This window comes from Armigeres subalbatus, chromosome 3 (genome assembly GCF_024139115.2).
Source record: "Armigeres subalbatus isolate Guangzhou_Male chromosome 3, GZ_Asu_2, whole genome shotgun sequence".
NCBI classification, from domain to species: domain Eukaryota; kingdom Metazoa; phylum Arthropoda; class Insecta; order Diptera; family Culicidae; genus Armigeres; species Armigeres subalbatus.
The window spans coordinates 245,282,973-245,305,495 of NC_085141.1; the positions used below are offsets into that span (position 1 = coordinate 245,282,973).

Genomic DNA, 22,523 nt, shown 5'->3' on the forward strand with positions numbered 1-22,523 from the left:
TCAAAACCTTCCTCCGGAAGTTTTTCCAGAAGTTCCTCCGAAAATTTGCCAAGAAGTTCTTCCGGTAATTCCTTCGGAAGCTCATCAAGTTCCTAGGAAAGTTTAGGTACTGTTAGGCATTCTTCTAAGGGTTCTTCTGAGAATTCATCCGGAAGTTCCACCCCAAATTCCACCAGAAGTTCATCAAGTAATTGCTCGGGGAACTCCTCCGAAAGTTCTTCCGGAAGTTCCTGCGGGAATTTTTCCAGAAGTTCTAAAGGAAGTTTCTCTGGGAATTCCTCCGTAAATTATCTTTGGAACTGACCACTTTCACGGATGTTCCGGATCTTCCGAAGTACCATTACGGGTGTATTAGGGGATCAATTCGCCAGAATAGGTGGTTACGAAAAAATCATAATGCACTTTTACGGATCTCCCGGATGACCGTCTCTTAAGCAGTTGGAGGTCACATAAGACTTTCACTATTAATTGCACCCACAATTTGCTAGAATGGATGGTTACGAAAAAAATCGGTGTACTGAACTTTTGGAATTGGCACCTTTAACGGATATTCCAGATCTTCCGAAGGATTGTTTCTGCGACATTGGTAGACCACAGAAGACTTTCACTATTGATTGCACCCACAATTCGCCAGAATGGGTGGTGTTGGGAGGACCACCCTACGACCCTGAAACGCACCATCTATTTAACGGTGGGCTCATCGTCTGACACAATCTGTCAGAGCGACTGACGTCTACCGAGCGAGCGAACGAGAGGAAGCGATCTGTCAGCCGACAGCAACAGTCATTCATTAAGTGCATTCACCACCACTCAACAGTAACCACGCCGCGTTTTTTAAATTGTTATAATTCGTTTTGAATAAAGATTTTAATCTGTTTGTTGTGTAAATCATCGGCCCATTTATCACAACAAAGTGGCGACGAGTATATTCAGTGTCGGTTTCGCGAAATTCCGTCGGGAAAAGTCAGTTTTTCGGTCGACAAAAATACCGCGTGTGTGCAGTGAAAATTCAAGGTTAGCAGCATAATGCCGGATCCAACTGTACAGCAGGCATCAGGAGGCGCATCGCAGAATTCCAACCAGATGCTGATGCAAATCCTCCAACAGCAGCAGCAGTTGATGACGCAACTCACTCAGCAGGTTTCAGCAACCCAGCTGGCCATTCAGAAGTTGTCGAGGGACGAAATTGTTTTGGATTCGCTCTCTAGCAACATCACTGAGTTCGTTTATGATCCGGAGCAGGGCTGTACCTTTGACTCTTGGTACGCACGGTATGCGGATTTGTTCGACAAAGATGCCGAAAAACTCGACGATGCTGCGAAAGTCCGATTGCTGAAGAGGAAATTGAATCCAGCAGCGCATGAAAGGTTCACAAGTTTTATTTTGCCTAGACTATCAAAAGAGTTAACATTCAGTGAAACAGTCGCGAAATTGAAAACGATTTTTGGATTTCCAGTTTCTGTGTTTCACCGCCGTTATTTGTGTCTGCAAACGACAAAAGAAGACTCGGATGATTTTGTGTCGTATTCGTGCAAAGTGAACAAATCGTGTGTGGACTTCAAGTTGCGAGAACTGTCCGAAGAGCAATTTAAATGTCTCATTTTTGTGTGTGGTCTGAAATCGTCGCGAGATTCGGACATTCGCATGAGGTTGATTACCAAATTGAAAACAAGACATTTCTCTGGAAAAAGTGGTGGAAGATTGTAAAAGTTTACTGAACCTGAAACAAGACAACAGTCTTGTAGAAAAACAGCAATCATTCAGTGCTGTTAATGCAGTTTATCAGGATCGACCTTCCAAGCCTAAACACAAACTAGGTGTCGGGGGGAAAGTGAACTACAATCAACCGAAAACCCCATGTTGGTCATGTGGGGGAATGCATTTTTCTGCCGATTGCTCATTCCGTGAACATCAGTGTCGCGAGTGCAAGAAAAAAGGACATAAAGAAGGATATTGTGCCTGTTTTTCATCTGGAAATACCAGCGGCAGTAAAAACAAGAAGAAAAAGTACAGTTCTAAGCACAGCAAGGATGTGAATATTGTGTCAGTGAAGAACATCGATCAGCGGAGGAAGTACGTGGAAATCTATATCAACGATGTTCCGGTTCGGTTGCAGTTTGATTCAGCGTCGGACATAACAATCATCTCCGACAAATTGTGGCGAAAAATCGGACAACCTCAAGGAATTCCACCGTCATGCAACGCCAAATCTGCTTCAGGGGAATCACTTGATCTCGCCCGGGAATTTTTGTGCAATGTAAACATCAGTGACAAAACGAAGAAATGTTTGTGTCGTGTTGCTTCACCCAATCTGGAGTTAAACATTCTTGGCTCTGACTGGATTGAGCTTTTCGGATTATGGGACGTGCCTATCAGTTCGTTTTGTAACAAGGTCAGTGGTGAACAAACACGTACCGAAAAGTCTCTGCAAGTTCAGTTCCCAAAAGTGTTTTCAAACGAAATGGGACTTTGCACAAAAACAAAAGTGCGATTGACGCTGAAAGGAGAACCAAAACCAGTTTACCGTCCAAAACGTCCAGTTTCATACAGTGTACAAGGTGCGGTAGAAGATGAACTTCATCGATTGCAGAATTTGGGAATCCTCAAACCAATCAATCATTCAGATTGGGCAGCACCGATCGTCGTAGTGCGGAAACCAAACGGTAAGGTTCGCATTTGTGCTGATTTTTCGACGGGTCTCAACGATGTTTTGGAGTCGAATCAGTGTCCGCTTCCTTTGCCAGAAGACATTTTCACCAAGATGGCCGGATGCAAGTTTTTCAGTCACATCGACCTGTCGGACGCGTATCTACAAGTGGAAGTGGATCCCCGAGATCAGCATCTGCTAACAGTCAACACCCACAAGGGACTTTTCCGCTATACTCGCCTCACACCTGGTATCAAATCAGCTCCGGGTGCGTTCCAGCAGATCATGGACGCAGTGTTGAGTGGTATCGAAAAGACCTTTGGTTATTTGGATGACGTGTTAGTGGGTGGTCGCACTAAAGAAAAACACGACTACAATCTGAAACAAGTGCTTCAACGATTAAAACAGTACGGGTTTACAGTACGGATCGAGAAGTGCCATTTCAACATGGAACAAGTGGAATACTTGGGGCAAATTCTGGATGGTGATGGAATCAGACCCGATCCGAATAAGACAGCAGCTATCGCCACCATGCCACCGCCTCAAGATGTTTCGTCACTCCGTTCATACCTAGGAGCTGTAAACTATTACGCAAAATACGTTCCGGAAATGCGTAAGTTACGGTTCCCGATGGATCAGCTGTTGAAATCAGGAGCAAAGTGGGTATGGTCAGAAGCATGTCAGCGATCATTCAATCGGTTCCGAGAAATCCTGCAGTCACCGTTAACACTTTCGCACTACAATCCAAACTTGGAAATCATAGTGTCGGCGGATGCGTCAAATTACGGAATCGGTGCGCGCATTGCCCACAAGCTACCAGATGGATCAGTGAAACCGATATCCTATGCGTCGAGAAGTCTTACACCAGCCGAGTCCAACTACAGCCAAATCGAGAAGGAAGGACTCGCACTGATTTTCGCCGTAACCCGGTTCCACCGTATGATTTTTGGACGACAGTTTATACTGGAAACGGATCACAAGCCTTTACTAGCTATTTTTGGTTCCAAGAAAGGCATTCCAGTATATACAGCCAACAGACTTCAGCGATGGGCATTAACGCTGCTACTGTACGACTTCAACATCAAATACGTGAGTACGGAAAGTTTTGGTTATGTTGATATCCTTTCTCGCCTGATCAACACTCACGTCCGTCCGAATGAAGAATACGTCATCGCATCGATTGAACTGGAAGACATCGTCAAGCAATCAGTGGAAGCTCTGCCAGTCACGTTCAAGATGATTCAAGCAGGAACACAGTCGGATGCAGTATTGAAGCAGGTTAAGCAGTTCGTTCAAACAGAATGGCCGTCAAATCAGTCCAAAATCAGCGATCCACAGCTTCAACAGTTTTACCAGCGTCGGGGCAGTTTAGCCATTGTCTCCGATTGCCTCACCTATGGGGAACGACTGGTTATTCCATCAAAATTTCGAGATCGAGTTCTACGAGTACTACACAAAGGACATCCTGGAGTAGAAAGAATGCGATCCATAGCACGTAACTACGTCTATTGGCCTGGAATCGACGAGCAGATCAATCATCGTGTTCGTACGTGCGTAGAATGTTCGAGAGCAGCCAAGACCAACAGTAAAACCAACATGGAATCTTGGCCTACACCAGAAAAACCTTGGCAGCGGATTCATGCAGACTATGCTGGACCAGTCGACGGTAATTACTATTTGATTGTTGTCGACGCATTCAGTAAGTGGCCAGAAGTCATCTCTACCAAACGTTTTACAACGTCCGCTACAGTGGCCATGTTCCGTGAGATCTTTTCCAGAAATGGAATGCCGGAGACATTGGTTACAGACAACGGTACACAGTTCACCAGTAAAGATTTTGAAGCCTTTTGCAGTAACAGTGGCATCCTACATTTGAAAACGCCGCCGTATCATCCACAGTCAAACGGACTCGCCGAGAGATTCGTCGACACATTCAAGCGAGGACTTCGTAAAATCACATCAGGGGGAGAAACACTCCGCGATGCTATTGACACTTTTCTTCTGTGCTACCGCTCAACTCCTTGTCGTTGCGCACCTGAAGGGAAGTCACCAGCAGAACTGTTACTGGGAAGAAAACTAAGGACATCACTAGATCTACTGAAACCACCAACTTCGTTCTACAAGCAAGCCGAATCAAAGCAAGAAAGTCAGTTCAACCGTAAGCATGGCACGAAAGCAAGAAACTACGATGCAGAAGAGCTGGTTTGGACGAAAGTACATCGAAACAATACCTGGTCATGGGAACCCGGTCAAGTACTAGAACGGATTGGTCGAGTCATCTACAACGTGTGGCTACCGGAAAAGCGGAACCTTATTAGGTCACACTGCAATCAACTGAAGAAACGGTATGAATCAGAACAACTATCATCAACAGCGCAAAACAAGTGTACTCAAATCCCGCTCAGTATACTTTTGGATTCATGCGGTCTCAGTCAACCTACAGCTACTGTACCAGCAGTACCAGAACCATCCGAACCATTGCAATCAGCTTCAGCAAGTAGCAATATCCTCAATGAACTACAGTCAAGGGAGGTTCATCGCCGAGCACCAGTCAAGCCACCAAGAGCTACTATTCAACAGGAACCGAGCCAGCTTCGCCAGTCTTCGAGAACCAGAAGACAACCAATTTAATTTTAATTTAATTTTAATTTAATTTATTTAATTTATTTTATTTCGTCAACCAACGTAGACTAGTACATATACATATACATGTTTGTTTTTGTAATGCTATAGTATAATTAAAAAATAGGTTTTTTTTAGTAAAGTGATGTATAATTTTGATTTTGAATTTATATTGCTGAATTTGTAATGTTTGTTCTTTGGAAATACTGTCTAATGTTATGCCGAGACATTGTTAAGTCAATAGTTTCGCAGTGTTGATTGTAAACGGCCATCATTCGGTTGAGAGGCCCAAATTTGGCGTAATTTGTTCGGCAGTGGTTGGTTAAAAATAATGTTCTATGTCGAAGTAGCTGAGAAGGTATGTAAAAGTTAAATTTCGATAAAATTTCAGTTGAATCAACACGTTGAGAAACTATATCGTTAACAAATGAAACCGTTGCACATTCTCGACGCTCTTTCAAAGTTTGTATATTTATAAGCATGCAACGTGCTTCATAAGATGGAAGAGGAAATGACGTCCAACCTAATTTACGAAGAGCGTATAATAGAAATTGTTTTTGTACTGACTCTATTCTTTCTTCATGTGTGGTTGTATAAGGCGACCATACAATGCTACAATATTCCAGTATGGATCGTACATATGAAATATATAGTGTTTTGATTGTGTAGGGATCCTGAAAGTTGAAGCAAAAACGCTTGATAAAGCCTAGCATATTATTAGCTTTGTGGATGATTGTGTTATAGTGATCAACAAGAGTTAGTTTCGAATCTAAAATCATTCCTAAATCCCTAACTCTTTCGTGTCTTTCTACAGTATTGTTTCCTAATACAATTTGTGTATTTGGTGTTATTTTTTTTCTGCTGAATGTTGCATTTCTTAACATTCAATTGCAATAGGTTTTTTTGCACCATGTATAGAACATGTGTATTTCATTCTGGAATATGATTATGTCGTCTTCATTTTTTATTTCCATAAATAGCTTTATGTCATCGGCATAAATTAAAATCTTTATATTTTTGAGAATGAAGGTAATGTCATTTACATATAATATAAATAAAAGAGGGCCAAGATGAGAGCCTTGTGGAACTCCTGAAGTGACTTGAATGGGATTGGATTTCTTTCCGTTAAATTTTATTATTTGTTGCCGGTCTGTGAGATAAGATTCAAGCCATCTGAGGAGTCCTGGCTCAATTCCAATTTTTTGCAATTTGAAGAGTAACATTGGAATGTCAATGCGATCAAACGCCTTGCTAAAGTCAGTGTATAGAGCTTCCACGTAGTTACCATTATCCATTGCATTAAGAGAATAGTCAATGAATTCTATTAAATTTGTAGCGGTAGAGCGACCTTTGAAAAATCCATGCTGCTTATTCGTAATTCTGTTTTTAAGTTGTGAAAATAATTTTTCATTGATAATGGAATTAAAAAGTTTGGGAATGCAAGAGATAATGGCTATTCCACGGTAATTGCGAATGTCAGATTTTTTTGCCTGATTTGAAGATAGGCACAAGATAGGAGCTTTTCCATACCCTGGGAAAATTTCCGGATTCCAATGACAATCTGAAGAGCCAAAACAAAGGTGCAGTCAGCTCTTTAGCCAGACTCTTCATAAATATCGGTGGAATACCATCAGGACCAGGGCCTTTAGATGCATCTAAGTTTTTAAAGCGTTTAGAATATCGTTCACCATGATCTGATTGACACCGATATCCCTAGCGAATTCTGGGATAGGCACAAAAAATCTAGGTCGCGATCTTGTTCCGAAAAGGTGGTGTATATTTCTTGGAAGAAATCTCCAAAAGATTACAGATATCTTCCGAGCAATTACCGACGCGTTCGTCTAAATACATGGTTGACGGAAAATTGTCTGATTTTAATTTTGATTTTACGTAATTGAAGAAGTTCTTTGGACATGACTTTATTTCGTTTTCTGTTTTCGTGTTGTGTTCTTCAAATGCTACATCAATTGCTAATTTTAATTTATCGCAGATGTTCAAATATTTTCCAAATTTTCATTCGTCTTGTCTAGCTTGTAAGTTTTATGTAATTTTTGTTTGCGATTCTTTAAATTTTTTATTTGGCTATTGTACCAAATTGGATATTTTGAATTTCCGCTCCGTCGTTTTCTTCTTTTTGGGACCTCGTCAATAATAATATCAAAAATAATGTTATAAAAGACATCAACGGAAGATTCAATATTACCTTCATTCTCTAAAATTTGCTTCCAGTTAAATCTACTTAGCTTATGTTTTATGTTGTCATAGTTTGCTTTATTGTATTCAAGGACTTCTTCAAAGTCACAGTCGCTGGGTTTTTTATATTCATGAACGAACACAGAGTATTCGATTGCCGTGTGGAATGTTTCGTTTTTCCATAAGGGATTCAATGATTTAGTCACACAGAAATCTTCTTGAATATTGGTTAGTAGGAGATCAAGGTAACAGTTCTGTTGATTTTTAATGTGATTGATTTGGTTAAGTCCTAGGCTAGCAGTTCTGTCAAATATAAACATAAGTGTTTCATTTTCCCCAGCGACTGGAAGTAGAATTTGTTCGTTCTCTGAATCCGGAATAAAGTCAACGGTGCGTTGGTTAAAGTCTCCGTAAATATGTACTTTGACTTCAGGTGGAAGTCCCGATAAAATTTCTTCTGCAGTTTTTAAAAAACTTTCATAAGATGTGGTTTGCGCATGTTCCGGTGGGAAATACACAGAGGAGAAAACATGGGTTTCTCCTGCAATGTTAGATTTCACCCAAACATGCTCAAAGTTCTTACATTTTTTTGTAGTTATTATTTCTGAATCAAAATGGCTAGAGATTGCGATTAGAACTCCACCGCCAGACTTTTTTTTTGATTCTAAGAAATCGCGATCGTCCCTGAATACGTTAAAGCTGCTTCCAAAAAGTTCTTCACTATTCACGCTTTCATCCCAGCTGGTTTCAGTTGCCAAAATAACCGAGAAGGACGAGCTTAAGATGTTATTATGAATTTCCTTCATTTTAGCTGGGCTTTTCATGCGATTGAAATTTTGACAGTAAATCAAAACTTCAGTGGCATTCTGTTTTGATGAAGAACTTGTTGGAAGCACGTTGGTTGTTAAAATATTTACCCCGTTGGTCGATAAGATAGTGCTATTTTCTTCAGCCGAAGAAGGCGTCCTTACTTGCGAAAATTTCCGGGGGAAGGAGAGTGGTACCTCGTTGTGCTCTCCCGTAGTTGCTGCAGGCGATGTGTCCGCTCGCTGGACAGGTATTGTCGGTATGACTGTAGATCAGCTGCAGCTTCTGCTGGCCCAATTCCGTATTCCTGATGTACTTGGATGAATATTTGATGTAGATGTTCTGGTGCAGTCGGCAGTCCTTCAGATGCAAGGAGCATCCTGATGCTCGTTGAGTCATTCCTCGACGCATACATTAGCAGACTGGTCCTTCATGTATGCCAAAAACAACCGGACAACCTTCATAATCCTCGGGTCACGTAGTCTGGCTTTAAGGAAACGGCCGTCTCCTTCGGTGGATTGCTGAGTCAGACGGACGATGGGTGGTCTCATCGGATCTAACTCAAATTGGCTGTCAGGATTCGGTAGTTGTGTTTCCTGTTGTTGTTGTTGTTGCTGATATATTTGGTGTTGTTGATGATTTTGTTCTTGTTGTTGTCGTAGATGCTGTTGTTGTTGTTGCTGGTGCTGTTGCTGAAGGCTTTGCAGTGGGTTTTGTTTTTTTGGCCGGGTTTATCGTTTCACCTTTTTTGAAATTGATGAACGATTTTGCAGCAGGAGCAGAGAGAGCTGCAATTGGGTGGTCTGTAGATGCTGGGGGTCCGGAAAATTGATGCTTTGCCATTACGAGCAGCTGTTTGTCTGTAGATTTGTTGTTATTGTTGTTGTTTTTGCTGGTGTAGGAAGTTGTAACGTTGTTTTTGCTTCTTATTGGTGGAGCTTTTTGTTTATGATGTCTTTTACTGTTAGTCGCCTTTTCAGTCAATGGATTATTGGTAAGAGTGTTTCTGGAGATTTCATGCTGCCGGTATTCTTCCAGTTTTTTCCAGTCTGGGCTCCAGCTGCATTTTTTTCCTGGCAGAAAGCATTTCCAACCAGCTTTATTGAGGTGTCTAACACAACTTCCCTTTACTTGCGCCATTTTTGCGCGTCGCTCAGCGAAAAGCTCTGCAATGGCATCACGCGAAATTTTCTGCCGGGCAGGAGATGGGTTTGGTTGGTGCTGTTTTACTTTGATGTTGAGTGGAGATTGTGGATTGTGAGCCCCAGCAACTAAATTATTTTCAGTGGAGTATTTGTCTTGGGATTCCTCTGCTAGTTCATCCGCCAAAGTCTTGTTTGCGAGCGTTGAGATTTTGTCAGTACTGCAGTCAATATTGGAAATAGCAGCAGAAACTGACCTGACCTCCTCTAAAAGTTGCTCACTCAAAGAAATTAAGTGAGGGAAGTCTCCAGTTGTGCTTCGTTTTGCTACTGCTGATGTAATTTCAGTTATTGCCGCAGTCACAGCTGACTTGGTTAAAGTTACCAAGTCGCTCTTGACTGCATTCATGAGGTCCGGCAGCAAGTCTGTTGAGTGTTCTGCTTCCGTTGTTGTTGTTGTTGTTGCAGCTGCTGCCGAATTGGCGGTCTTTTCCACAGTCGTACAGGTGAATGCTGAAGGTGTGTCAAGTAGGGCTGATAATTTATTTTTTATTTCCGTAGCACTATTTTTGCTGCTGTTGGCGACGTTTGAAATGTTTTGCTTAATAGTACCAAACATTTTTTCTACGCGTTCAAGCGTTTCGTCATGAGTGGCAGCTAAGCTTTCGTAGTTAGAAAGCAGTTTATGGTTTGCAGACAAAGTGCGCTCAATGTCTTCTTTGATATTAAAGAAGGATTCTGCTAAATGTTGCAGGTTTTGTTCAAAGGTGAACTTTTCCTGACAGTCTTGACATAGTGGGAGCATGAAAGTCCGCAATACTTCCTCGTGATTGCGCTGTACTCCTACGCATGCTGCGTGAAATGTACGTCTGCAACTGCCGTGACATCGCCAAAGAAAACGATTATCGTTTTGTGCACAGTTCACCATTCCACACTTCATTGTCACACGCGGGTACTTACTTACGAGAGAAAAAAAAAAACGAACGCGGAGGTCGCGCGCGGTCAGTTAATAATATTTATAAAAAAAGTCAAAATAATAAAATTATATACACGAGCGCTAAAAAAGCGCGTCCGAACTCAAAGGTGGTTCAGAATGCAATGCCCGTGAGGTATGAGCCGTATCATCTCTTTTAAGAGGGGGAGGTGTTGGGAGGACCACCCTACGACCCTGAAACGCACCATCTATTTAACGGTGGGCTCATCGTCTGACACAATCTGTCAGAGCGACTGACGTCTACCGAGCGAGCGAACGAGAGGAAGCGATCTGTCAGCCGACAGCAACAGTCATTCATTAAGTGCATTCACCACCACTCAACAGTAACTACGCCGCGTTTTTTAAATTGTTATAATTCGTTTTAAATAAAGATTTTAATCTGTTTGTTGTGTAAATCATCGGCCCATTTATCACAACAGGTGGTTACGAAAAATCGCGATGCTCTGGAATGAACTTTTGGAATTGGCCACTTTCTCGGATGTTCTGAATCTTCCGGAGGACCGTTTTTGTGGCATTTGGAGGTCACAGAAGATTTTCATTATTGATTGTATCCAGCCAGGATATATTATTATGAAACAATCGCAAAGATCTAAGACGAACTTTTGGAATTATCAATTTTTACTAATGTTCCAGATCTTTCCGTTCCGTTTCTGGGACATTTAAGGGTCACAGAAGACTTTTACTATTGATTGCACGCACAATTTGTCAGGATTGATGGCTACGAAAAAATCGCGAAGCTCTGGGATGAACTTTTGGAATTAATTTGGAATTAATTTTATGGCATTTGGAGGTAACAGAAGATTTTATCTATTGATTGCACCCACAATTTGCCAGAAGGAATGAATACCCAAAAAACTCTGGAACTCTGGGATTATCTTTAGGAATTGGCCATTTTACGGATGTTCCAGAGAACCATTTTTGGGGCATTTTTAGGTCACAGAAGACATTTATTATTGGTTGCAGTCACAATTTGCCAGAATAGATGGTTACAAAAAATCGCGAAGCTCTGGAATGAACTTTTAAACTTTGCGCCTTTTTACGGATGTTCCGGATTCTTCCGGAGAGCCATTTTGGGAGCATTTGGGGGTCACAGAAGACTTTCTCTTTGGACTGCACCCTCGATACCCCAGGATGAATTGCTACGAAAAAATCACGAAGCTCTGGGACGAACTTTTGGAATTGGCTATTTTTACGGATGTTCCAGATCTTCTGAAGAACCGTTTTGGGACATTTGGTGGCACAGAAAACTTTAACTATCGATTGCACCAACAATTTGCCAGAAGGAATGGAAACCAAAAAATCGCGAAGCTCTGGGATGAACTTTTGGAACTGGCCATTTTACGGATGTTCCGGATCTTCCGGAGGACCGTTTGTGGAACATTTGGAGGTCACAGAAGACATTTACTATTGATTGCACCCACAATCTGGCAGAATGAATGGTCACGAAAAAATCGCGAAGCTCTGGGATTAATTTTTAGAATTGGCCACTTTTACGCAAGTTTCGGATCTTCCAGAGGGCTTTCCGATGTCTGCTCTAGGGTAAATTTTCCTAAAAATGGCATATACAAGGTAGCAAATTACAGTTGGGATTATCAGAGCACATATTTGCAACCAATTTTATGTTTCATAATACGAAACTCGAAAATTAGGTGCCATATTGAGAAGCTCAAACAGTACCTCTTTAGTACAGGTTCCCCGGGGACTAAAGTGGTCAATTTGGTTGAATCACCCCGTGGGCTTGTTATTGGAACCTACAGCTTTCGTTTGGTGCCTTAAGATCGAAAATCAATTGAAATTTGAGTTTTTGTGATCGTGATGAAAACTTGGGTAAAATGGACCCCAATGCACAATGTGTCACTTTTTTTGTGGCGCCTCTCCTAGATGTCGCTGGAAGCTGGTTTTCTCAGGGAATTCAGATTTCGAATGTTGGATAAGTCAGAATTTTTCAGATTTTTGTCTCGTTGCAGCGTTGCAGTTACAGCGTTGTTTTGGGTGTGCTTGACTCGAAATGGACCCCAATGCACTAGGAAGGTTAACAGGCCAAGAAATTTATTTTGCTACTGTAACTATTTTGGGACGATTTTGATGTCTAAATGTACTTTATATTTTGAGACCATCTTTGGGGCCACACAGAGCCTGTTGATGTTGTAAATGTAAACAAATAAAAAATATACTTTGCCACAGGACAATATTTTTAACAAATCACCACCGAACAAATTATGCCAGATTTGGGCCTTTTACACCGAATGATAGCTGTTCACAATCAACACTACAAAGCTATTTTTTATAAAACTTTGTGTTTTTTTAACGTTCATTAAGTTCAACACGGACTACGAAGCTATTGACATAACAATGTCCCGGTATAAGATTAAACAATATTTTCAAAGAATAAACATAAAAAATTCAGAAAATAAAAATTATATAAAACTTTACTTTTTTGTACTATTCGTACTATTTATTCAGCACAAAAATACTAAATACGTCATTAATTGACCCATTGTTAACCCTTCACACTCTCCAGTGCTTTGTAGATAAGAAAAGCTGAATATACAATACAATGTAGGTAGGAAGTAATAAAACCATATCGAATCGAAATGTTATCGCAACAGTTTTCTTCTCCCTGCTCCGCAAACCTACATATACAGTTGGTGTCATAATAACATTCACCACACACAAAAGGAAAAACACTCGGCTCGATTACGGTGAGGTTGCGATAATTTTCTTTTGTGTTGGAAACTGAAATCGGTTAGGCACTAACAAAGGATTCAAACCAGCACAAACACACTATAGGAAAGGAGAGAAATGCAAACGGTTCGTCCTTGCTCTGCTCTCTTATTATCTACAGTTTGGGAGTTATTGTCGTGGGTCGGATTACTGGGTGGTGGAACTCACGTAGAAGTAGAAGTTCGATGTGTAGAAAGTCTAGAAAGTAGTTTGTTCAAATAAGATGAGCCTCAGGAGAGAACTCCAAAAACAAGTAGAGGGTGACCAGCCTGTCAAAGGTGGGTGGTTTCGATGAATGGGACAGAACAGCCGTATAGAACAAACGCCACAGTAGAATGTTGTTGCTTATTGAGTGCCATGCTTTGCTGCCAGAATGGGAATAGATACCAGGGAAATACCCCACCAGTTGTGAAGGTAAAGTTGCTGTGTCGATCCAAACCTATTTTGAATGCGAATTTTGAAAAACTTTTTAGATAGGTGCATCATAAATTCATTCTATAAATAAAAATTTTACTCCTGCCGATTTCACTAGTAAGTATAAGTACCTACAAATTGAAGTGCAGATTCCCCAAATAAATTAAACAATTTCATATCTAGGTATCGGCTGTGTAATGTACGAAAAGGAAAATCTACCATATAAGGCCTGACTAGTTTGGAAACCAGGGAAATAGATGGAGAAACCACATTCTGTCAGCATATGACACATTTTGCTCCAACATAGAAGTAAGAAAGGCATAGAAAGGAAAAGACGCGAATATCGGTTAGTTGTTGTTGAGACGCTAAACTACTTTTTTGCACTCTTTCTCTCGCTCACCACCTTGATTGATCCATTGATGAAGCCACGTCCATGCTGATGATGCTGCTGCATGTGATGCCCACCGTTTAGCGGTTCTTGGGCAAGTCGCTCGTAGTCGTAGTCATATTTGCCCCCTTTACCGTCGGCTTCTTTTCCACCCGCGGCTCGTTCCGCTAAACGCACATTAAAAATGCTTCCCAGGAATTCGGCAAATCCACCACTGAATGCCGCTCCTCCACCAGGAGACTTCATGATTTTCTAGTGCGAACAAACCAATCTACTGAACACTTGAACCAAAATAAGTAACTTCTAACACAACTTTCCCAGTGCTGACCACAAACACGCACGCTTCCACTACCGATTGCGATCGGAAACTAGAGCAAACGCAAATCAGTCAATAGCATTCTAGTGCCAATTATTACTACCTATTCGTACCCCGGAGATATCTCGGTTACCTTCAAGACGGTCCCCTGAAGGGTTCGGCAGAAGACGGGAAGAATTGTCGCGCGCAGTAGTTGCTTCGCTCGCTGCACTTCTTTGATGGCTGTGATGTTTGCTTTACACTTGTAATTGCACCGCGCACTAGGCACTGTCCACTGATGTCGGTCCGGTTAAATCAGGCAAATCAGGGTGTCCCACAAAGAGGGTGTTCAAACGAACAATGTTAGAAAATACGTGTTATTGAATCTTGCGAGTTTGGGAAAGGGAGTAAATGGCTTATTTAACACAATTTAATGTTATTCATTAACATTTTTCCAAAATGATTTGTAGTAGATATATATTTCGATCTCAACTGTGAGGCCGTCTTCAATGTCTCGTACTTGACTCGACTTACATAGCGTGGAAACAGTACTCTCTTCACTGGTAAAATGAAGGTGGTTCTATTTATATGTGGTTCCTGAGTAGTTCAAAGTTTCCGTAAGCGGGCCAAGATTCTACTCCACCCACCTTCAGTTTAGTCTGCTTTGTAGCTGAGCTGCTAAAGACTTAAAACAAGAAAACGTGCGGCTTAAGCAACATCGATTTTGGGACACCCTAATGCCAATACAAAAGCAACAAAATACACGACTTCTTCGTACCTTCTGAATTAGTCTTTTTATCACTGAACGACCGACTTTACTGCAGCACAATCACTCTTCCGATGCTCGAGACATCGTTTTCCCCGATAACCAATAAAAGATGAGCTGTCGCCACAGTCGTAATTACACGTAAGCGAAATCCGTCAAATCCGAACACTGCGCTAACTGTCCCCGGTTACACCACTGGTTCCGGCTCACTTAGGGATAACTACGATTAATTATACACCTGACGATTGATCCTCCGAACGACGATTTTACCGATTTCAGTACGCCACAAAGAATTCCCGGAACGAAGCAAAACACGTCAGACGGGATTGCGGATCAATTTTGACAACATCACCTCCCACTGATGATGCAGTTCCTCATCACGCGAATCATCAACACATAAGCGAATAAGGAAGAAAACACAAAAAATGATTGATGATGCACAAAAAGGAAGATTTTACGCACACTCTCGCACATGCAATCTCACGCGCGATTATATTGGGGTTAGTCCAAAACATCGTCTAGAGCAGATGACATAAAGTAGTTCAAAGAGCATCATTAATATTACCTGATTTTCTCAAAATTGCACGCGGCGAACCCTTCATGAAAGGTACCGCCGCACTTTCTGCACCCCGTTTACTTAATTCTTGGGTAAATAGCATTGCGGTGTATCGTTTGGCGCGGCCGTACCTTTCGACAGTCATTCGCCGCGTGAAGTTTTGTGCAAGTACCCATTTGGGAACACTATACAAACGCCGCGCAGTATATCATATCCAGAAAATCTGACAATAATAAATTATTTTCGAGCGTCTTAGGGGAAAATTTTACACGGTTTTAAAGTCGATAAACAACACACTGATAATGCCCACAAGTAGTGGACGAAATACGTATTTGTGTAGACACGAAAAAACAAACTAGTGGAAGTAAAAGGAAGATAATTTTTTTTAACAACATATTAATAAACGACTTATCTGCTTTTGTGAACTGATTCAAACGTCGATTTGACGAATCTGAACCCGGATACAAATGTACCACTGGTTCAATAGTGTAAATAATTGAATTACCATATACTGTACGGTGCACAATATATAATAATGTTTCCTCATGGTTGCACATATTGTATCAACACTGTAGATACAATACTTCAACATTATTCTCTAATGTAACAAATAACAATACTTGCAATTGTATTTCTCGCTTAACTTTTCAAAAGGTCTTAAGTAACATTTTTTTCATGAATTAATTTGAATAGCGCAATCAACAGAACAACATGAAAGCTATTGATTGCACTATTCAAATTAATTCATGAAAAAAATGTTACTTAGGTCCTTTTGAAAAGTTAAGCGAGATTTGGAACATTTTAGTACATATTGCAAATTTCTTTCAAAACGCGAAATGCAAAGATCTTGCAAGAACTTTCCAACCAAAATGCAAGCAGCGAGCTGTAAATTTTTGGTTGTCAAATCCTATCCTTGCTATGAGCTTGACGGTTAGACGTCAGCTCAAAGGTGTCCGTTTGTTTTCGCGGAATTTTTTTTTCGAAGCGCGCCAAAAACAGTGATGCCAGACTTTCAGGAATGACTTTAATTGTATAAAAATGACAATAAAAAATATGTTTTTGAAGTGAAAATTGTCGTGTTTTACCAAGTATTTTACGGTTTTAAAAATTGGATATTTCTTGGAATATAGTCTGGCTAAAAAGCAAAGATTTTACTTGACTCCTCCAAGACTATAAACATTTTGTTTTTGCGAAGTACCAAAACATTTTCATTTTCATTGCCAACAACACTGGTTGCAAAATTTTCAGGCGTTCCTCAACATTTGCTAGTCAGATTTCATGCATTTTGACATTCCACTGCAATAATAAACTAATTGCTAACTTTCCAACAAAAAATTAGTGTGTGAAAAAGAATCGCGCAAATCACAATCTACACATAAACTCTTCAAATTGGCGAAATCAGCACAGCAATAAGTTACATTTTTATTTTTTTCCCAAATAATAATACTTCTCAATATAGGATCTGAAACGAACATAACCACAATCTTCAATGATTAGCTCCGGCACAATAGAAAAAAATGGCTTCAGTTTGACAACCAAATCGATTCTATTCGCACCATCCAGGTGGAATCTGTTTTTGTTTTTATAACCTCTTTTTATTGCCGATTTCACCAATTTGAAGAGTTATGTGTAGATTGTGATTTGCCCACTTCTTTTTCTCACACTCACTCTCATTTCGGGTTGATCGATTTTTGTTACTGAAATTTACCCAATTATAACCCATTACTCGCTAGTCACATGAAAGCGTGTACACTAAAACGATTCCCGCCATGATTTGACGTCTATTTGTTTTCAGATTGAGCACTCACACACACATATTATACACGGAAAATCAAACTTTTTTGAGTGTATTGAGTGTGAGAAAAAGATGACTGTGAGAAAAAAATCTCGCAAAACTCTTATAAAGTGCAAAAAGCGCAATACTTTCACAGTGTATTTATACAAAAAGGTTTTATACCACTCGTGATGCAACCCACATTTGATACAGAAACATCGCATGAATAGCAGGAAAACAAAATAAAAAATATAAACAAACAGCTTTCATTATTAATTTGAGATCGCGTCGCGTACCAGATTTCGGTTATCGAAAAAGTTAAACTTCGTCTCGATTCTCTGTGTCGATGGACCAGCAGGTAATATTCAAACTAACAATTCCCCCAGAGGAAATACTTGCCACCAGACTGCTCATCTGTCACGTGAATGGCTGCACCGAACAGTTTTCGAATGCATCGCATCTCCAGATGCACCTGACACGGCACCATCGAATACTGCCGGGTACGGACGTCGATACAGATGCTGCCGGGAAGCTCATACCGTTTCCGAAAAATAGCCAAGTGAAGCATTTCCACTGCCCGGTCGAGTCCTGCGTTTACCACCTGAGTGCTAGTGGAAACAAATTCTTCACTTCCTTCCGGTATCTGAAGCAACATTTTCTTAAAATTCACTCGACCAAGGTAAGTTTCGAAAACGATTTTAATTCAATTTTTCAGGTGTCTCACATAATATAGTTTTTTTTTTGTTTCAGAATTTCACATGCAACAATTGTAACGGTCAAAAGTCCTTCGCAACAGAATCACTTTTGAGGGCTCATCAGGCAAATTGTGGCCAATCATTCCTTTGCAAAGTTTGCGGCTACGGCTATGGGAGCAGGGAAGCTCTGCTGACTCATGCCAAGAGGAAGAATCATGATTATCAGCAGCTATTGGCAAACAAAGTCAGCAAACGAAAAGCGAAACCAAAATCAGTCGAAGAAACCGTGAAAATTCCGAAAAATAATCTTTCGAAATCCATTCAAGTTCAAACCGAACGGCAACAAGATAACAGTTGCTGGATGGTTAAAATATCTCAAACAACTCAAACCGATCGCACCCCTTCGAGTCTTAGCGACAAAATCGAGTGCTCTACCCAGACTGCCAGCTCTAGTCAAATTCTACCGGAGTCGCTAAGTTCTTCAACTATGGACAGCTACTGCCAAACAAATCTGGAACAGTTCAGCTATTTCGAAGACAATAGCCTCAGTTGCTTCGGAAATGCCACGCTTCCTGCCGCTATTCCATCCTCCGAATCGGTTACCTGCGTGTGCACAGAAACACAGACCGATCAAATCTACGACGAGATGTTTCCCAATGAGGATCGTACCGATCCGATGCTGTACTCGCACATGTATACGCAGACGTGCGAGGATATCTTCTCCGATCTGGCACTGGCCACAATCGAGACGCAAACCAACTGGGCGGACGACGACGGAGGATTGGGAGAATTTCTCGTAACGGCTGAAACGCAAACTAATTCGAACCGTTGTGGATCAGGGGAAGTTGGCCCGGAGGATCGGATTTCCTCTATTCAAACGCAGACCACAGCCAGCAGTATGGAGTTCCTGAATGCCATCAGCTCGGAGAGCATCTCGATCCATACCCAGACTTCCTGATATTGTACCGATGAGGATGACTATCGGTTGGATTTCTAGTGGGGTCCAAGCTGTGCTGTGTTGGAACAGGTTGTTTTGGAGATAGGGTAAGTAGTGCCCGCTGAATTTTCATCATAGAAAAATGCTCCTAAATGAGTATTTTTATTGCTGTTTTTGAAGTCCTTAATGTATCCTTTGTCTGTTATGTATACATGCACGATCTCGATTGCGGAACCAAATAGAATGATAACATGGCACGCACCTAATAATATGCATCAAGGCTGTTTCTATCTAAAGCAAACCGAAATCCATGTTATAACAATATCAAGAGAGTCATTTTTCAACATGGTTCAAAACTTCTAATTGTGGGTAAGGGTTGCGCTCAATCCAGGGGAGGCTAAGGTATTCCGAAAATAGCACAAAGTCAAAACTTCTTTTCATGAAATAATGTCTCGACTCGATAGACATGTTAACATTTTGTGTACGTTTTGAGACTAAATCCTAGCACGCAGATCTCAAGGAATATGCTCAAGGGAAATTTGATCAAATTACCAAAGTAATTTCGACAATTGGTAAACGCAATTCAAAAAGTTGACGAAAAAAAAACATTTTTGTAAATAATTGAAAATATTAATTTAAAAAATAAAATATGGTTTATACATTTTTATGCATTAGACAGTTGCACGGTAGCGCGATAATTGCTGCGTAGAATATTTTGCTTTTAAAAGCTGCAGCAAACAAGCGGAGAATGCGGAATGTGAAATACCGCACATAAAAGCTTCTCGACAACAGAGTTGTTACTGACAGCGTTGGCTGTCAGTCAGTTAGTTGTTTGTAATATGAAATTGGAATTATGGATGAATTTTAATAGAACTCACTCTTGTAAATAACTATTAATTTGCTTCTTTTTTTTTCAGTTTGAAGAAGAGATAAATTGTTGGTTTTGGTGCTCATTTGCGTTCATATACATGTGGAAGATTGGGCAGCCCCTCGGCGTAAAATAGAATATGAAGTAATATGAATAGTTCGTTTTCAGCCGCCATATATACGGTACGGAAAAAGTTCTGAATTACATATCTGGAAGCTAATCTCAATTTTTTAAATATTTTCCAAAAATGTATCTATAATAAATACAGTTCGGAACTTTTTCCGTATCATACATCAATCAGATTTAAATTACATTTTGTCTAGAATTTATTATAAACATTTTAAAATGATCTCCCTATGCTGTGCTGTAGGATCTGTCAAAGTTAACACCGTCGTGTGTCTTCTTCTTATTTTTACTTGGATTCGTCTATATCTCTTTGAATTCAACCAGGAGGAGTTTCTCCTAAGCTCCTTCAATCAAAATTCCGCCACAATTTCTTCCTAAATTTTTTTTATTGTTCTTTTTATTCGGGTATTGAGGACGATTTTTAAGGTGCTTAAAAAGTGATCGGCGCGTTTTGTTAAAATAATATTATTGCGCATAAATCCCAAAATTTTATTCCCACTTTTGGGTTTCCGCGCCGAGCACTCAGCGCCAGACTCGGCGACAAGGGGAAAGTTATAAAGTTGGTAACCCTGATTTTTGACAATTAATGTCGATTGTTTGTGTGAGTGCACCGATGTCAAAAAATAGAGCTTTTGGCTGAATTTTTTATTGTCAAATGCAAGTTTTGACAGTATTATTTATGTGTGAGTGAAAAACATGTACAAAGGGCCCCGATAGACCTTCGATTGACGATTAAAGGTTGCATGAAGAAGAAGAAGTCGAAGGATGATATTTGAAAAATATTGCATGGGGAAGCATACGGGAAGTTTTTTAAAACTTTTCTCAAAAATTCTAGGAGCAATTTAATTAAAAACGGTTTGCAGTACGGGGTTGGACTTTCCTTCTACTGCATAATAAACGCAATTTTTCGATTTCAAATTTTATTTTATGATATCATACTTGATACACAGTATAAGAAAAGTCCAACCCCGTATTGTTTTCCGTTTATAATTAAATCGCTTCTAGAATTTTTGAGAAGAGTTTTAAAAAAATTTCCGTATGCTTGCCCATGCAATATTTTTCTAATATCATCCTTCGACTTCTTCTTCTTCATGCAACCTTTAATCGCCAATAGCAGTCGCTGAAGACAAATGTCATTGTTGTCAACGACGAAACGAAAAGTTTCAATGCAAAAAGCATTGAAAAGCAAAAAGTATCTTGGACAAGCGCAGGACATTCGTTAGAAAATATATCGAGATTGAATACAGTGATCGTTCGCTAATTGGGGCACGACCTCACCCCAACTAGCGAATGCCGTTCGCTAATTGGGGCGTTTTGACAAGCGTCAATGTTGTTTACTTTTTGCGTTGAACAAAGGAAAATTTTACGCGCCAGAAAAAATCGATCCCGCCAAACACGGAAACAAAACGTCAACGCGTTTTTGACATCAGATTCTGACGTTTAGCTGCTTTTTAATTGGGTTTCGCCCCAATTAGCGAACCCCCAACTAAAAAACGCCCCAACTAGAAAAAACCCAATTAGCGAACGTTCACTGTAGTATAAGACAATTGAAAACCACTAGGTTCATCCAAATACATAACCTATAATTAGTCTTGTGTCTCCATTGCCCAATTTTTGAGTAAATTACGTTTACTAGGTGTAAACTGTGATATACTGCTAACTGAAATATTTTCTTTTTGGACATCAAATATATAATTTCGACATGGAAAATGCATATATTTTGGACAGAGTCATTTTCTCCTAATTTAAAAATGGCCACCTACAGATCTCAATGGTATGACTTATACTAATGACACACTGGTGGTATTCGTACCATGGTACAAGTTGTACCACTAGTGTGTCACCTTGTACCATGCTGGTACAACGTGGAAAACCATGGTACAATATGTACTAGGGTATATAACCGTGGTACTTGTACCATCAGTGTGTCTTTAGTATTACCTACATGTATCTACATTCATTTAAATGCATTTATTTGCTTAACTGACATAGATTTAACCAGAAATTAACATTGTTTCGCAATCTTATGGAAACCATTGAAAACAGCCTGAAAGTTGGCAATTAATGGTTCATCCATGTACTGTACATGGGGTGACCAATAAATTTATTTATTTATTTATTTATTTATTTGTACACATTCAACTGACTCATGTGGTCTTATTGAATAACTTATTAATAAAGTACAATGGCGTTACATTGAAATACTTCTCGGAATTAGCAATACGAACAAAAATTTCAAAATATTATCCTATTATCAACCTTACACTTTGGCATACACACTTGCAAATCTTCAACAGGCAATAATTACACAAAGCAAATTAAATTAATAGGCAAACATAACCTCAAAGAAAAAAAAAATATTGAAGCAAACAACAAAACAAAATTTATGTACAAATACAGTTACGTTAAACTTTAGTTGGTTTCCACGTTTTCCTGGGCTTTTCGATAAACTCGCGATATTTTATTTCAGTCGGCCACATATGTGATTGCAACGCTATTCCCTTATATTTATTGTCAAGCATAACTTTAAATGATGCATAGTCAACTGAATTGCATTCTTTCCATTTAGGAACAA

At 40.0% G+C, this 22,523-nt stretch overlaps 2 protein-coding genes across 9 annotated transcripts in view; one reads left to right on the forward strand and one right to left on the reverse strand.

Annotated features, from left to right (window-relative positions):
- Positions 1-15,337, reverse strand: part of LOC134222461 (calcium-transporting ATPase type 2C member 1) — a 277,179-nt gene extending 261,842 nt beyond the window's left edge. The window contains exons 1-3 of one of the 8 annotated variants that reach the window (XM_062701607.1): positions 15,005-15,337; positions 14,381-14,612; positions 13,944-14,299 (exon numbers count right to left, since the gene is read on the reverse strand). In XM_062701607.1, coding sequence (XP_062557591.1) covers positions 13,944-14,177 — 234 coding nt within the window. In that variant the 5' untranslated portion in view covers positions 14,178-14,299; positions 14,381-14,612; positions 15,005-15,337. Of the gene's footprint in view, positions 1-13,943; positions 14,613-15,004 lie in introns of all 8 variants that reach the window. The other 7 variants (XM_062701609.1, XM_062701608.1, XM_062701605.1 and 4 more) reach the window with 7 other exon arrangements.
- A 2,221-nt stretch (positions 15,338-17,558) lies between these two features.
- LOC134227640 (uncharacterized) lies at positions 17,559-19,229 on the forward strand. Its single transcript, XM_062709274.1, has 2 exons — positions 17,559-18,001; positions 18,073-19,229. The coding sequence occupies exons 1-2, from the start codon at positions 17,669-17,671 to the stop codon at positions 18,973-18,975; spliced, it is 1,236 nt and encodes a 411-aa protein (XP_062565258.1). The 5' UTR covers positions 17,559-17,668; the 3' UTR covers positions 18,976-19,229.
- Positions 19,230-22,523: the final 3,294 nt, after the last annotated feature.

Bases quoted from the DNA above. Each gene is read 5' to 3' on its own strand.
- LOC134227640 (XM_062709274.1), top strand. From the start codon at position 17,669: ATGGACCAGCAGGTAATATTCAAACTAACAATTCCCCCAGAGGAAATA. The intron at 18,002-18,072 runs GTAAGTTTCGAA...TTTTTGTTTCAG, and splicing joins TTAAAATTCACTCGACCAAG to AATTTCACATGCAACAATTG.